Below are 18,005 nucleotides of genomic sequence, written 5' to 3' on the forward strand. Positions count from 1 at the left end.
AAAGTGATTGACAGGTCATGTAAATAGATTTCCCCTTAGACCCTTTACATTATGGCCAGCTCTATGGCAGGAAAACCTGCAATTTCCATTCCTGGTGCCCTGTGAGATCTGGGAAAACTATCAGCCTCCACATTGAACTGCAAAATTTGTGCACAATTTTTTTTTTACCTTGAATATACAAGGTTACGCCATGAGTAACAAAATTCAAACACCTAAATTAACCAATTTCCCAAGTACTCACTGCTTTATTCCTTATGCAAGAAATCTTAAACAGCAATTTTTAATTCCTTGAGATCTGTGGGGAGGACATTTAGAGTGAAATTTCTGAGGAACAAGTAATCTAGGGCCAGACAGAAGAAGGCACTTTGGACATTTAAAAATCATTATTTTTTTAATTAAAAGGATATGAGGCCATATGTTACACGTATCACATTCTTTTAAAACTATTCTCCTTGAGGGGAAAAGTAATATTTGTAAGCCATCTATTTTGGGTAAGAAGTAATAGGTAAAAAATATCAAATGAAAACTATGAGAGTTGGTTCACATACAGTCTGAAAAGAAAAAGGAATTACAAGTCCATCATATTTCTGAGAATATGAAAATAAAATATCTGACTTTTTAAAGTCCATCAGTGGTATTTATTGAGTGCTTACTTTATGCAGAGCACTGTAGTAAGTGCTTGGAGGAGTACAACAGAATTGGTAGACATGTTCCCTGCCCACAAGGAGCTTACAGTCTAGAGACTCTTGTTAATTTATCGCACTGGGGAACTACTGTTTAACAGTTCAATCAGCAGAATTTTTAAAAATCACACTGTGTCATACATAGCTATTGAAAAGAAATTTTCAATGTAAAAACTCAGTTGTAAGAGAACTTGAAGAACTGATTACAGGAACTACAGCCTTGCAACTCAAGAATAGCATCCCTAAATTACGTATACTCTCTGTACACGTAAATATTAAGCTATTTTATTCTCTCACTGGACATAGTCAAAGATTTATAAGTTACTAATTGCACTGACTTATAGAATTGGTATTTTAAAAGGACGCAAATTTATCCCCTGTCCTGAAATGTTCATTTGGCATCCACAGTTCTTTCGTTTGCAGGAGAAAATGGAAGATCGGCCATCCCTTCCTGTAAAACAAATTCCCTTCAGCTATAGCAAAATAACATGGATATAAAAGCAAAATAATTTATTATAGTCAGAATATAATCTGGGATGCTACCCTACAAAAATCATGAATATAGGTTTACAAAAGAACAAGTGATATATTTAAGAACTACATCATGCTTGAGAATTAACCAAGAGCACGAGCCCTTACAAATTTTCAATGTAAAAACTCAGTTTCAATGTAAAAACTCAGCCCTACAAATGCACCAAAAGGCAAAGCAAAAGCAAGCTGCTTTGCTAATTCGTAGAAGTCTGGCAATGAAATAGGGGAGAAGAGCAGAGGACTGAATGTAGTACTGCAGGATGAAGGAATGTTCCCGGTCATAACTACGACAGAATATGCTCAAGAATGCCTTGTCTGATTAATTGTTCACACTTCCATCTAGGTAAAAAATGCTGTGGAGAAAAAGAGAGAAAAAAATTTAATCCAGTTTGTACTTCGATTAAAGGAAAAACTATTTTTACTTTAGGTAGTTAAAAAAATACAAAACACTTCCTCTCCAACTAATTCAAATCCCCCTTCCTGAAAAACCATTCTCTGCACCCAGAAACCTCTGTTTTTCAGTGTCAGGGAGAGTGGCATTGAGGTTGAGGAGTTATAGAACTGATGCTGGGGTGCTCAAACTGCACAAATGGGGACTAGTAAAAGGAGCAAGAGAAAGGGGTGAGACAGATGGTTCTTGCCGATAGCGCAAAAGAAAAAATTCCAGGACCAGGACAGGTACCAGGAGCCACACAGTAGTAAACAGAACACAAAAAGACGATGGGATCGGGGCAGTTTCAAGCATAACAGAGAAGAGGCAACAGGATCACAACACAAATAGATAATCCCATCACCATGAGGAAAATTACTGATATTGGCAACATTGAAGGGGCAGGAAAACCTTCCGCTCTTTTCCCTCCGGACAATCAGTCCAAGAACATCATACTAGCTGATCCAACCTTGGCCATTTTTCAGGGACTGTACCGACTCCCAACCAGGGGCCATCCTGAAATGTGGACACATTTCAGTAACGCCGCAGACAACCCTGACTGATAACAGAGGTGAGGAAGCCCACCTTAAGGGCAGATCTGGGGAGGGTCAAGGAGTGTTGGAGGGTGTGAAAATAGGTACAAGGGTCTTTGCTCTGTGGAATGGAATCCACTGGTTCCTATGCCAGGGTAAGAGCGAGCCAGTAAACCACATGGTTGTGGACCTCTTGATGTGTCATCTCTTTCTTGGATTGGTAATTAGACCAAGGCAACAGGTGGGTTCTTTTCCTTTCTTGGCGGGTTCTTTACCAGGAACCTTTTTGACAGCATGTGGTTGTGAACAACACTGATCCACTGAAACCCGTCTCACAAGCCCACAACCTTAGTGTCATCCTCAACTCCACTCTCTCGTTCATCCCACACAACCAATCTGTCACCAAAAACTGCCGCTTTCACCTCTGCAACATTGCCACGATCCACCCTTTCCTCTCCATCCAATCCATAACCTTGCTGGTTCAATCTCTCATCCTATTCCGACTGGATTACTGCATCAGCCTCCTCTCTGCTCTCCCATCCTCCTGTCTCTCCCCGCTTCAGTCTATACTTCACGCCGCTGCCCGGATTGTCTTTGTCCAGAAACGCTCTGGGCATGTTACTCCCCTCCCCAAAAATCCAGTGGCTACCAATCCACCTATGCATCAGGCAGAAACTCCTCACCCTTGGCTTCAAGGCTCTCCATCACCTCGCCCCCTCCTACCTCACCTCCCTTCTCTCCTTCTCCAGCCCAGCCCGCACCCTCCACTCCTCTGCCGCTAACCTCCTCAATGTACCTCGTTCTCGCCTCTCCCGCCGTCGCCCCCCGGCCCACATCCTTCCTCTGGCCTGGAATGCCCTCCCTCCACACATCTGCCAAGCTAGCTCTCTTCCTCCCTTCAAAGCCCTACTGAGAGCTCACCTCCTCCAGGAGGCCTTCCCAGACTGAGCCCTCTTTTTCCTCTCCTCCTCCACATCCCCCCCGCCCTACCTCCTTCCCCTCCCCAGAGCACTTTTATATATTTGTACAGATTTACTACTCTATTTATTTTACTTGTACATATTTACTATTCTATTTATTTTGTTAATGATGTGCATTTACCTTTAATTCTGTGTGTTCTGACGATTGTGACACCTGTCTACATGTTTTGTTTTTTTGTCTGTCTCCCCCTTCTAGACTGTGTTAGGTAGGGGCGGTCTCTATATGTTGCCAATTTGTACTTCCCAAGTGCTTAGTACAGCGCTCTGCACACAGTAAGCGCTCAATAAATACGATTGAATGAATGAATGAACTGAACACATTCATTCATTCAATGTATTTATTGATTACTGTGTGTAAAGCACTGCACTACGTGCTTGGAAGAGTACAATATATCAATAAACAGATGCATTCCCTGCCCTCAACGAGCTCACAGCCTAGAGGAGGTGACAGACATTAATATTAATAAATAAATGTACGTAAGTGCTGTGCAGCTGGGAGGGGGCATTCAATCGCATTTATTGAGCGCTTACTATGTGCAGAGCACTGTACTAAGCATGAATAAAGGGAGCGAGTCAGGGTGACTCAGAAGGGAGTGGGAGAAATAGAAAGGGGAGCTTAGTCAGGGAAGGCCTCTTGGAGGAGATGTGCCTTCAGTAAGGCTTTGAAGTAAGGGACAGTAATTGTCGGATATGAGGAGGGAGAGAATTCCAGGCCAGAGGCAGGATGTGGGCGAGAGGTAAGTGGTGATATAGACAAGATTGTGCGAGAAGGTTAGCATTAGAGGAGTGAAGTGTGTGAGCTGGGTTGTAGTAGGAGAATAATGAGATCAAGTAGGAGGGAGCAAGGTGACAGTGCTTTAAATCAGGTCTGAGCTCCCCAAAGTCACCCCCTCCCCTTTCTCCATCCCCCCGGCTCAACTCCCCCCCCCCCATTTTCCCATCCTTCCCAGTAGTATCTCCAGAGATCTCCGCCCTCCCCTCAAGTGCCACCCGCTCCAACTGTGCTTCAGATCCCATTCCCTCTCACCTCATAAAAACTCTCACCCCTTCCCTCCTCTCCTCAACTTCCATCTTCAACTGCTCACTCTCCATCGGCTTCTTCCCCTCTGCCTTCAAACAGACCCACATCTCTGCCATCCTAAAAACACCCTCTCTTGACCCCACTGCCCCCTCCAGTTTTCACCTTATCTCCCTCCTACCCTTCCTTTCCAAACTCCTAGAGCGAGTCATCTACATTCACTGCCTCGAATTCCTCAACTCCAACTCTCTCCTGGACCCCCTCCAATCTGGCTTCCGTGCCCTATGCTCCACCGAAACTGCCCTCTCAAAGGTCACCAATGACCTCCTTCTTGCCAAATCCAATGGCTCCTACTCTAACCTAATCCTCCTCGACCTCTCAGCTGCCTTTGACACTGTCAACCATCCCCTTCTCAACACATTACCCAACTTTGGCTTCACTGACTCCGTCCTCTCCTCGTTTTCCTCTTATCTCTCTGGCCGTTCATTCTCAGTCTCCTTTGCGGGCTCCTCCTCCCCCTCCCATCCCCTAACTCTAGGGATTCCTCACAGGTCAGTTCTTGTTCCCCTTCTGTTCTCCCTCTATACTCACTCTCTTGGTGAACTCATTCGGTCCCACGGCTTCAACCATCATCTCTATGTCGATGAGACCCAAATCTACGTATCTTTCCCTGTTCTCTCTCCCTCCCTCCAAGTTCATATCTCCTCCTGCCTTCAGTACATGTCCACCTGGATGTCCGCCTGCCACCTAAAACTCAACATGTCTAAGCATCCCAAACCCTGCCCTCTCCCTGACTTTCCTGTCACTGTGGACGGCACCTAGCATCCTTCCCGTCCCACAAGCCCGCAACCTTGATGACATCCTTGCCTCTGTTCTCTCATTCGCCCCACACATCCAAGATGTCACCAAAGCCTGCCATTCTCACCTTCACAACATCATCAAGATCCACCCTTTCCTCTCCATCCAAACCGCTACCTTTAGGTACAATCACTCAACCTATCCCGACTGGATTACTGCATCAGCCTCCTCTCTGATCTCCCATCCTCCTGTCTCTCCCCACTTCAGTCTATACTTCACTCTGCTGCCCGGATTATCTTTCTACAGAAATGCTCTGGGCCTGTCACCCCACCTCCTCAAAAATCTCCAGTGGTTACCTATCAACCTTTGAATCAAACAAAAACTCCTCACTCTCAGCTTCAAAGCTCTCCATCACCTCGCCCCCTCCTACCTCACCTCCCTTCTCTCATTCTACAGCCCAGCTCGCACACTCTACTTCCCTGGTGCTAACCTCCTCACTGTGCCTCGTTCTCACCTGTCCCACCGTCGACCCCTGGCCTATATCCTACCTTTGGCCTGGAATGCCCTCCCTCCTCACATCCGCCAAACTAGCTCTCTTCCCCTCTTCAACGCCCTACTGAGAGCTCCCCTCCTCCAGGAAGCCTTCTCACATTGAGCCCCTTTTCCTCTGCTCCTCCTCCCCTCATCACCCCCTTCTTGCCCTCTGCCCTAGTGCCTTCCCCTCCCCACAGCAATTGAGCATATTTGTACAATTTCTTATTCTATTTATTTTATTGACGTGTATATATCTATAATTCTATTTATCTATTTTGATGCTAGTGATGCCTGTCTACTTGTTTTGTTTTGTTGTCTGTCTCCCTCTTCTAGACTGTGAGCCCATTGTTGGATAGGGCTCGTGGTGCGCAGGAATGTGTCTGTTGTTTTATTGTACTTTCTCAAGTGCTTAGTACAGTGCTTTGCACACAGTAAGAGCTCAATACAATTGAATGAATGAATGAACAGGGATTGTCTCTATCTGTTGCCGAATTACACTTTCGAAGTGCTTAGTACCGTGCTCTGCACACAGTAAGTGCTCTATAAATACGATTGAATGAATGACTGAATGAAATTCAATGTTGAAGTGTTTTTGTTTGATGCAGAGATGGATGGGCAACCACTGGAGTTTCTTGAGGAATGGGGGAACATGGTCTGAACGTTTTTCTCCCTTCCCCTACTCCCTTGATGCAAAAATGCGTGTCTTCAACAACTGCCCCTTTCATCAAACTCAACCACCACAATGCCTTGTCCCGCCAACAGCACTGCATCACCAACCCCCAAACTGGGATGACCTCCAGACTACACTTCCTCCATTCCTGCGTGTGGGATAGAGTCCACTGTTGGCAAAAATCCAGGCACCAGGCTGACCTCTACCACTGGAAACTCACCCTCAACTGTCATCATTTTTTCTTCCCTCCAACTCCCAAGCTCATTGTCCCCACAAAACTACTCCAGACCTTACTCCTGCCCAAGGCCCCCAGCGCTTCCTCCTTACCTTACCCCAAAAATGTTGCCAACTATGTTAACAAAATTTACACCAGCCTTAACTCTCTGAAGTACCCCTAACGCTTACATCCATTCTCATATCCTTCTCAGGCATTCCTCAAAATAAGATATCCTATCTGCTTTCTCCTTCCCACCCCCACCCCATCCCAGTTCTCCTTTCTCATCACCACCCCTCCTCCCACTCTCCCCACCAACGCATCCCAATCCAAACCCTCCCCACCCCTCGCATCCCTCCCTCTCCCTCCCTTACCTCCACAGCTGCTGCCAGGTGTGGCCTTTGGAACCCCCACTCCATGATAGGTAAACTCCCTTTCATCCTCAACCTATTCCTTTCCGGCTCTCTACTCCTCGCCCTAACGGAAACATGGCTGTCTGCGGACGACACGGTCACTTCTGCTGCTCTCTCCAGTGGAGGCCTCCTCTTCTCCCACTCCCCGAGACTCATCGGGAAAGGAGGAGGTGTCGGTTTTCTTCTCGCTCCCCAATGTCGCTTTCGCACTATCCCTCCTCCACCTTCCCTTTCCTTCCCTTCCTTTGAAGCCCACATTATTTGCCTCTCCCACCCCCTCCAGATTCTTGTAGCCATCATCTACCACCCCTCCTCCCCGGCCCCACCTCCAACTTCTTTAACGATTTTGACCCCTTTCTCACCTTCCTTCTCTCATTTTCCACGCCCACTCTGATCCTCGACGACTTCAACATCCACATGGCTATCCCTGGTGACTCCTCTGCCGCCCGTCTTCTATCTCTCCTTGACGCTGCCAACCTCCTGCTCCACCCCACCTCGCCCACTCACCAACTTGGTCACACCCTCAACCTCATCATCTCCTACCACTGCACTATTTCCACCCTTACCAACTCTGAAATCCCTCTCTCTGATCATAACCTTCTCACCTGCCTCCTCACTCACACTCCTCTCCCCTGTAAATCTGTATTACTACCTCACAGAGACATCTGCTCTTTCGACCCCATCCATCTTTCTGAGCGCCTCACACCCCACCTCGCCTCCCTTTCCTCTCTACCCAACCTTGATGATCAGATTACTGCTCTCAACTCTACCCTCTCCACTCAGCTCGACTCACTCGCTCCCCTTTCCCTTCGCCGCTCTTCTACCACTAACCCACAGCCCTGGATCACTGCCACTGTCCGCCTCCTTCGCTCTTATGCTCGAGCTGCTGAACGCTGCTGGCGAAAGTCTAAACACCAAGCCAACCTCGTTCACTTCAAGTTTATCCTTTCCTGGCTTAACTCTGCCCTCTCCTCTGCCAGACAAAACTATTTCTCCTCCCTTATTGACACCCATGCCCATCATCCCCGTCAGCTCTTCCGTACATTTAACTCCCTTCTCAGGCCCCCTGTTCCTCCCCCTCCTCCTTCCCTCACCCCCAACGATCTGGCCTCCTACTTCATTAATAAAATTAAATCCATCAGGTCTGAGCTCCCCAAAGTCACTCCTCCCCCTTCTCCAACCCCCGGCTCTCAACGCTCTCCACTACTCTCCCATCCTTCCCAGCAGTATCCTCAGAGGAGCTCTCCTCCCTCCTCTCAAGTGCTACTCCGGCCACCTGTGCTTCTGACCCCATTCCCTCTCATCTTATGAAATCTCTTGCTCCGTCCCTCCTCCCCTCCTTAACTTCCATCTTCAAACGCTCACTCTCCACTGGTTCCTTCCCCTCTGCCTTCAAACATGCCCATGTCTCTCCCATCCTAAAAAAACCCTCTCTTGACCCCATCTCACCTTCTAGTTATCGCCTCATCTCCCTCCTACCATTCCTTTCCAAACTCTTTGAACGAGTCATCTACACGCGCTGCCTCGAATTCCTCAACACCAACTCTCTCCTCGACCCCCTCCAGTCTGGCTTCCGTCCCCTACATTCCACGGAAACTGCCCTCTCAAAGGTCACCAATGACCTCCTGCTTGCAAAATCCAACGGCTCATACTCTATACCAATCCTCCTCGACCTCTCAGCTGCCTTCGACACTGTGGACCACCCCCTTCTCCTCAACACGCTATCCGACCTTGGCTTCACAGACTCCGTCCTCTCCTGGTTCTCCTCTTATCTCTCCGGTCGTTCATTCTCAGTCTCTTTTGCAGGCTCCTCCTCCCCCTCCCATCCCCTTATTGTAAGGGTTCCTGAAGGGTCAGTTCTTGGTCCTCTTCTGTTCTCTATCTACACTCACTCCCTTGGTGAACTCATTCACTCCCACGGCTTCAACTACCATCTCTACGCTGATGACACCCAAATCTACATCTCTGCCCCTGCTCTCTTGCCCTCCCTTCAGGCTCAGGTCTCCTCCTGCCTTGAGGACATCTCCATCTGGATGTCTGCCTGCCATCTAAAACTCAATATGTCCAAGACCGAACTCCTTATCTTCCCTCCCAAACCCTGCCCTCTCCCCGACTTTCCCATCACTGTAGACAGCACTATATCCAGTGGCTACCTACCAGTCAACCTACGCATCAGGCAAAAACTCCTCACTCTTGGCTTCAAGGCTGTCCATCACCTCGCCCCCTCCTACCTCACCTCCCTTCTCTCCTTCTCCAGCCCAGCCCGCACACTCCACTCCTCTGCCGCTAATCTCCTCACCGTGCCTCGTTCTCGCCTGTCCCGCCATCGACCCCCGGCCCACGTCATCCCCATGGCCTGGAATGCCCTCCCTCCGCACATCCGCCAAGCTAGCTCTCTTCCTCCCTTCAAAGCCCTACTGAGAGCTCACCTCCTCCAGGAGGCCTTCCCAGACTGAGCCCCCTCTTTCCTCTCCTCCTCCCCATCCCCCCCGCCCTACCTCCTTCCCCTCCCCACAGTACTTGTATATGTTTGTACAGATTTATTACTCTATTTTACTTGTACATATTTACTATTCTATTTAATTAATGATGTGTATCTAGCTTTACTTCTGTTTATTCTGATGACTTGACACCTGTCCACATGCTTTGTTTTGTTGTCTGTCTCCCACTTCTAGACTGTGAGCCCGTTTTTGCGTAGGGAACGTCTCTCTATGTTGCCAACTTGTACTTCCCAAGCACTTAGTACAGTGCTCTGCACACAGTAAGCGCTCAATAAATAAGATTGAACGAATGAATGAATGAAAATCTGACCCCTCTATTGGGACCCCCTAACGCATTCAATCAGTTGATCAATCAACAATATTTATTGAGTGCATCACCCCCTCAACATTCGACTCCTGCTTCCCAGCTGTCTCCTAAGAAGACTGCTCACCTGCTCTATAAATCCACCCCCTCTACCCGAGCATCCGACCCTATCCCTTCACCTCATAAAATCTTTTGGTCTTATTGTATTGTACTGTACTTTCCCAAGTGCTTAGTACAGTGCTCTGAATACAGTAAGTGCTCAATAAATATGATTGAATGAATAAATACAATCCAGCCCACACACTTCGCTCCACTGATACCAACTTATTAAGTGTGCCTCATCCTCATCTCTCTCACTTATCAACCCCCTGCACCTCTGTCCCTCCTGCCTGGAACTCCCTCCCCCTTCTTATCCAACAGACCCTATTTTCAAAGCTTTCTTCTTCTCCCACTCCCTTCTGTGTCACCCTGACTTGCTCCCTTTATTCAGTTACCTCATCTGTAAAATGGGGATGAAGACCGTGAGCCTCCCGTGAGACAACCTAATCACCTTGTCACCTCCCCAGCGCTTAGAACAGTGCTTTGCACACAGTAAGCGCTTAACAAATGCCATCATTATTATTCAGGCATATTGCTGAGCGCTTACTCTGTGCAGAGCATTGTACTAAGCACTCGGGAGAGTTCATATAACAATAAACAGAGAAGCAGCGTCGCTCGGTGGAAAGAGCCCGGGCTTGGGAGTCAGAGGTTGTGGGTCCTAATCCTGGCTCCGCCACTTAGCTGTGTGACTTTGGGCAAGTCACTTAACTTCTCTGTGCCTGTTACCTCATCTGGAAAATGGGGATTAAGACTGTGAGCCCCATGAGGGACAACCTGTTTACCTTGTATCTACCCAGTGCTTAGAACAGTGCTTGGCACATAGTAAGCGTTTAACAAATACCAAATTATTATTATTATTATCCTCCCCTCCCAGCCCCACAGCACTAATGTATATATCTGCAATTTATTTATATTAATGTCTGTCTCCCCCTCTAGACTGTAAGCTCGCTGTGGGCAGGGAATGCGTCTTTTCATCGTTATATCGTACTTTCCTAAGAGCTTAGTACAGTGCTCTGCCTACAGTAAGCACTCAATAAATACGACTGACTGACTCTATCTGAACTCCTTTGCCTCACATGTACCCACTGCTGTTTCCTCTCCACTTACTCTCCTCAACCGCTTGTAGCCTGGCGTTTTACCCTGTCACTCCATTGAGACTGTACTTTCCAAACCCAGTTCAAAGGATCCTATCCAATCCGGATCCTCCTCAATCCCATTTCACTGCTTCGGACACAATGGACCAGTCACTCCACCTTGAAATACTACTGGGCCTTGGTTCTGCTGACACAGCACTCATCTGCTTCTCCTACTTTTCTGCCTGCTCCTTCTCAGTTTCTTCCTTAGGTTTCTCCTCTGCACCATGCCCTCTTAGTATGATTATCCCCTAAAGCTCTGGTCCTTCGCTCTTCTCACTTTATACTAATTTTCTCGGGGAGCTCATCAACTCTCATGACTCCCAAATCTACTTCTCCAGCGGGATCTCTCTACAGCCCTATGTACTTGGGTCTGCCCCGTTAGCTCTTGGATATGTACATAAGTGCTGTGGGGATGGAGGTGGGGTGAATGTCAATCTGTAATTTATTTTAAATGCCTGTCTCCCCCTCTAGTCTGTAAGCTCCCTGCGACCACAGATCATGTCTAGTTACTCTAAGGTATTGTTCTCTCGCAAGGGCTTAGTACAGTGCTCTGCACTGTCAGTGCTCAATAAATCCCACTGATTGACTGACCCACAATCCCGCATCTCCTCTTGTCTCCAGGACAACTTCACTTGGTTGTCCTGTGACACTCAAACTCAACATGTTTGAAACACAACTCCGGACTTTTCCCTTCAAACTCGCTCCTCCTCCAGGGTGTCCCATCTACGGTGATACCACCTCCCTCCCTGGCCCAGGAGCCCACAACGTTGGCATTTTTGCCATCATTTAACTTTTATATGCAGTCCACTTTCAAATCGTGTCCATTCTTCCTGCCCATCTCCCATATCCGCCCCTTCCTCTACATCCAAACTGCTCCCATCCTGGTCCAAGTCCTGGTCTTGCCATGGCTAGACTACTGCATTAGCTTCCCTGCTGGTTTCCCAACCTCCAGGTTCTCCCCACTCCACTCTATATTTCACATGGCTGTGTGGATCATCTTCCTGAAGTGTCACTCAGCCCACATCACTCCTCTCCTTAAAGCCCTACACTGGGTAGTTGTGTCAAACCACATCAAACAAAAGGTCCACAGAATTGGCTTTTAGGCTCTCCACCATCTGGCTCCACCATACCTATCTGCTCTCTTCACCTGCTTTTTCTCAACTTGCTGCCTTCATCTCTCCCAAATCAACCGTCTAGCTGTACCTGGCTCATGCTGGTCCCCCAACTTGGATTTCTCTCCCTCCCCACAACACGAAGACCACATTCAAGGCCTTCCTAAATTCATTCATTTATCATTCATTCAATCATATTTACTGAGTGCTTACTGTGTGCATAGCACTATACTAAGCACTTGGAAAGTACAATACAGCAATAAAAAGAGGCAATCACTGCCCATAATGGGCTTACAGTCTAGATGGGGGGGAGACAGACATCAATACAAGTAAACAGGCATCAATATAAAGAGAATTATAGAAGTATGCATACATACATAAGTGTTGTGCGGCAGAGAGAGAGGGGAAGAGCAAAAGGAGTGAGTTGTGGTGACATGGAAGGGATGGGGAGCTGAGGAAAAGGGGGCTTAGTCTGGGAAGGCCTCTTGGAGGAGGTGAGCCTTCAGTAGGGATTTGAGCAGGGAAGAGTGATTGTTTGGCAGATTTGAGGAGGGAGGGTGTTCCTGGCCAGTGGTAGGACGTGGGCTGGGGTCGGTGGCGAGATAGGCAAGAACGAGGCACAGTCAGAAGGTTAGCGGCACCAGAGGAGCAGAGTGTGCAGGCTGGGATGTAGAAGGAGAGAAGGGAGGTGAAGTAGGAGGGGGCGAGGTGATGGAGAGCTTTAAAGCCAACAGTGAGGAGTTTTTGTATGATACGGAGGTTTATAGGCAATCACTGGAGATTTTTGAGGAGGGGGGTGGATGCCCTGAACGTTTCTGTAGAAAGATAGTCTGGGCAGCAGAGTGAAGTATGGATGAAGTGGGGAGAGCCAGGAGGTTAGGAGGCTGAAGCAGTAATCCAGTTGGGACAGAATGAGTGATTGTATTAACGTGGTAGTGGTTTGGATGGAAAGGAAAGGGTCGGTCTTGGCGATGTTGTGAAGGTGGGACCGACAGAATTTGGTGAAGGATTGGATATGTGGGTTGAATGAAAGAGAGGAGTCATGGTTGGAGGCTTGTGAGCCGGGAAGGATGGTTGTGCTGTCTACAGTTAATATTGAAACTAAAACAGCATAACAAGCAAGTTTGGGAGACATGAGATCCATATAACAATGACATTTTCAAACTTTATTGATTTAATGGTACTAACATACACTAGGGGGTAAAATAGGAAAATTCCTCATGATGAAGAATTAGTCCAAGCCTAAAAAAGTCAGGCTGCAGACAAGTGAAACTTTCTGAACCTTTGACAATCTGCCCCCGGTGTGTATTTCTTCAGCTTATTGTGTGCTAAGTGTCATTAAGTGCCTTACTAATTAACCAATTTTATTTATTGAGAGCTTACTGTGTGCAGAGTATTCTACTAAGCGCTTGGGAGAGGACAGTATAGCAATATAACAGAGGTGGTAGATAAATTCCCTGCCCACAATGAGCTTACAGTCTAGAGGGGGAGACAGGCATTAAATAAATAAATAAACAAATAAATAAATTATGGGTATGTACGTAAGTGCTGTAGGGATGAGGAAGAGATGAATAAAGGGAGCAAATCAGGGTGATGCTGAAGGGAGTGGGAGAAGAAGAAATGAGGGCTTAGTCAGGGAAGGCCTCTTTTCAAAGGTTTTGATAATCATAGGCTATATCACTGTCTTCTCCCAAGCACTTAGTACAGTGCTCTGTACACGTTAAGCACTTAGTAAATACGATTAAGAATGAGTATTTTTTGCCTGGAAAATATTTTCTGGATTGATAATTTCTAAAGGTTTATCCTGACACCATAAAAAGTTGTGGAGGTAGAAAATATCAGTATGTTCAAGAAGTGTTTTGAGCGGTCCAAAAATCAATGAATATTTGATACATTAAATTCATTCATTCATTCAATCGTATTTATTGACCACTTACTGTGTGCAGAGCATGGTCCAGTAAGGGTTTAGATATGCTCATAGGTGTTAGGTCCATGATCGGGAGGTATGTAACTAATCATGAGAATAGAAGTAGGGAGGGCAACCCTCCAAGAAGCAGTGTGGCTTAGCGGCAAGAGGAAAGAGGCAGTCAGAGATCATGGGTTCTAATTCTGGCTCTGTCACTTGTCTGCAGTGTGACCTTGGGAAAGTCACTTAACTTCTCTGTGCCCCAGGTCCCTCACCTGTAAAATGGGGATTAAGACTGTGAGCCCCATGTGGGACGATTACCTTGTATCTACCCCAGTACTTAGAACAGTGCTTGGCACATAGTAAGCGCTTAAATACTATTATTATCATTATTATTATTATTACAGTGACAGGAAAGTCTGGAAGGGAAGATAAGGAGCTCTGTCTTGGACAAGTTGAGTTTAAGGTGACGGGAGGACATCCAAGTAGAGATATACTGAAGGCAGATGTAAGTCTGGAGGGAGGGAGAAAGAATAGGGGAGGACATGATCATCTGCATAGATAGTAGTTGTAGCCGTGAGAGCAAATGAGTTCTCCAAGGGAGAGAGTGTAGGTGAAGAACAGGAGGAGACCAAGAACTGAACCTTGAGGGACCTCTCCAGTTAGGGGATGAGAGGGGGAGGAGGAGCCCGCGAAGGAGACTGAGAATAAAAGGCCAGAGATAAGAGGAGAACCAGGAGAGGACGGAATCAGTGAAGTCAAAGTTGGATAACGTATGGAGGAAATAACACGTCTTCCAACAAGCCTTTCCTGACTAATTTCCCAGTCATATAATTCCATCAGTTCACTTTAGCACTTATAAACGTATTCATATCCATCCTCAGCACTCAAGTATATATACACCCCCAACAACTTATTTTATCCTCTCTAGCTGTTTGTGTCCCCTTTTGTAGTGTAAGCTCTTTATGCTGTACTTCCCAAAATATCTAGTTTAGTGCACGACACTAAATGTTACCAGTACAAAAGTCCAATTGAGTGGCACCTCAGTGCCAATGGGCAATGACTTTTAGTGCTCTGAGAAATACATCCTGTACTTCCCCTGTAAAAATGCTATTCCCACAAAACAGTTTCACAAACTGTGGCCTTATTTTAAAAATACCTGGCTGTTCTTTTTCAATAAGATTGAGGTACCATCATCAATTTCAAATTCTCCATAGTCTTTTAAACACCGCACCTGAAAGGTAAGGAGAAGTTCGAACATTCAGTTAGAAAATACCTCTCTGAACAGATGTACAGCTATAAAAAATACAACTTGCACAGCTATAAAAAATACAACTTGCACAGTTAAAAGACTCTTTTCCCTCCTATATGAAACTAATCTTGAAACCCTTCTAGTTCATTCATTCATTCATTCGTATTTATTGAGCACTGTGTGCACAGCACTGTACTAAGCGCTTGGGAAGTACAAGTTGGCAACATATAGAGACGGTCCTGATCCAACAGCAGCTCACAGTCTAGAAGGGGGAGACAGACAACAAAACAAAACATATTAACAAAATAAATAGAATAGTAAATATGTACAAGTAAAATAGAGTAACAAATCTGTACAAACATATATACAGGTGCCGTGCGGAGGGGAAGGAGGTAGGGTGGGGGGGATGGGGAGGAGGAGAGGAATGGGGGGGCTCAGTCTGGGAAGGTCTCCTGGAGGAGGTGAGCTCTCAATAGGGCTTTGAAGGGAGGAAGAGAGCTAGCTTGGCAGATGTGCAGAGGGAGGGCATTCAGGCCAGGGGGAGGACGTGGGCCGGGGGTCGACAGTGGGACAGGCGAGAACGAGGCACAGTGAGGAGGTTAGCGGCTGAGGAGCGGAGGGTGCGGGCCGGGCTGGAGAAGGAAAGAAGGGCAGTGAGGTAGGAGGGGGCGAGGTGATGGACAGCCTTGAAGCCCAGGGTGAGGAGTTTCTGCCTGATGTCGTAGGTTGATTGGTAGCCACTGGAGATTTTTGAGGAGGGGAGTAACATGCCCAGAGTGTTTCTGCACAAAGATGATCCGGGCAGTGGCGTGAAGTATGGATTGAACTGGGGAGAGACTGGAGGATGGGAGATTGGAGAGGAGGCTGATGCAGTAATCCAGTTGGGATAGGATGAGACATTGAACCAGCAGAGTAGCAGTTTCGATGGAGAGGAAAGGGCGGATCTTGGCAATGCTGCGGAGGTGAAAGCGGCAGTTTTTTAAGGCTGCTTCTGTGATGTGGCTAATAATGCAAAATCTGGTAAATATTTAAAAATAAAAGACAGCAGCAGTCAGTTATCAGGTGTTAGATCTCATTGGATCTCCCCTATCCGCTCTCCCTCTGCGTCACCTACAGACCTTCATCACCTACAGTACTTACAGCACTTACAATATAGTACAGTACAGACACTTGGGTCTATACCCCTTAAGTACTCTGACACTCACCCCACTCCCAGCCCCACAGCACTTTTGTACGTATATCCTTATATACTGCCACTTTCCCCTTATGTAATTTATTGTAATTGCCATCTCCCCCATTAAACTAAAAGCTCCTTGAGGGCAGAGAGCATATCCACCATCTCTACTGTATTTTACTCTCCCAAGTGCTTAGTACCACGCTCTGCGCATAGTAAGCATTCAATAAATACCAAAGACTGAATGACTCACTGGACGAACAATAAGGGTCTACCCAGGTCTTAATTTCAAGCTGTTTGAAATCAAACTCAATCTAAATTATTCCAATGTATTCGAAGTTATATTACTTAGGCAGTGTCATACTACAACAATATATTCACCCTGAAGTGTCAAAACTGGTCCTCAAGGGTCAGTTCTTGGTCCCCTTCTGTTCTCTATCTACACTCACTCCCTTGGTGAACTCATTCGCTCCCACAGCATCTCTAATCCAAATCTACATCTCTACCCCTGCTCTCTCTCCCTCCCTTCAGGCTCGGGTCTCCTCATTCATTCAGTCATATTTATTGAGTGCTTACTGTGTGCAGAGCACTGTACTAAGCGCTTGGGAAGGCCAAGTTGGCAACGTAGAGAGACGGTCCCTACCCAACAGTGGGTTCAGTCTAGAAGGGGGAGACAGACAATAAAACAAAACATAAAAGCCAAATAAAATAAATAGAATAAATATGTACAAGTAAAATAGAGTAATAAATATGTACAAACATATTATATATATATAATATACAATATGTACAAACATATATATATATATATATATATATATATATATATACTCTTCCCTTGTCCTCCAGGACCTCTCGACCACCTTTGAACCCGGGGGGCCGCTCCCTCCTCCTTGAGATCATATCTGGATCCGGTGGTGTGGACATAGTAGCACTGGCCTGGCTCTCCTCCTGTGTCTGACCGCTCCTTCTCTGTCTCGTTCGCTGGCTCCCCCCATTTCCTCTAACCCCTTAGCTGTGTGTTGGGGCCCTGTTCCGGGACCCATGGTCTCCTCGCTCTGGCCCTGCTGTCTCCGGAAGGCTGTCTGCTCACGAGGCTTCGGACTGGGACGACTCCGCAACCTGGCTTTCTGGCCCGCCCTGATGGTGCATCTGACCTCTCATCTCATTTGACCTCTCAACCTCCTGCCTTCAGGACATCTCCATCTGGATGTCTGCCCGCTATCTAAAACTCAATATGTCCAAGACTGAACTCCTTATCTTCCCTCCCAAACCCTGTCCTCTCCCTGACTTTCCCATTACTGTAGACGGCACTACCACCCTTCCCGTCTCACAAGCCCGCAACCTTGGTGTCTTCCTCGACTCTGCTCTCTCGTTCACCCCTCACATCCAATCTGTCACAAAAACCTGCTGGTCTCACCTCCGCAACATCGCCAAGATTCACCCTTTCCTCTCCATCCAAACGGCTACCTTGCTGGTTCAATCTCTCATCCTATCCTGACTGGATTACTGCATTAGCCTCCGCTCTGATCTCCCATCCTCCTGTTTCTCCCCACTTCAGTCTATACGTCACACTGCTGCCCGGATCATCTTTGTACAGACGCTATGGGCATGTTACTCCCCTCCTTAAAAATCTCCAGTGGCTACCAGTCAACCTAAGCATCAAGCAAAAACTCCGCACTCTCAGCTTCAAGGCTCTCAATCACCCCGCCCCCTC

At 47.0% G+C, this 18,005-nt stretch overlaps 1 protein-coding gene across 4 annotated transcripts in view; it reads right to left on the reverse strand.

Moving 5' to 3' along the window:
* Positions 1–372: 372 nt before the first annotated feature.
* GINS1 (GINS complex subunit 1) overlaps positions 373–18,005 on the reverse strand; it is a 52,106-nt gene continuing 34,473 nt past the window's right edge. For all 4 annotated transcript variants that reach the window (XM_038751886.1, XM_038751883.1, XM_038751884.1 and 1 more), the window contains 2 exons: positions 15,022–15,096; positions 373–1,567 (listed from right to left, as the gene is read on the reverse strand). In XM_038751886.1, the coding sequence (XP_038607814.1) occupies positions 1,499–1,567; positions 15,022–15,096 (144 nt within the window). In that variant the 3' untranslated portion in view covers positions 373–1,498. The remainder of the gene's footprint in view (positions 1,568–15,021; positions 15,097–18,005) is intronic.

This window comes from Tachyglossus aculeatus, chromosome 9, assembly GCF_015852505.1.
Source record: "Tachyglossus aculeatus isolate mTacAcu1 chromosome 9, mTacAcu1.pri, whole genome shotgun sequence".
In the NCBI taxonomy this organism is placed as follows: Eukaryota; Metazoa; Chordata; class Mammalia; order Monotremata; family Tachyglossidae; genus Tachyglossus; species Tachyglossus aculeatus.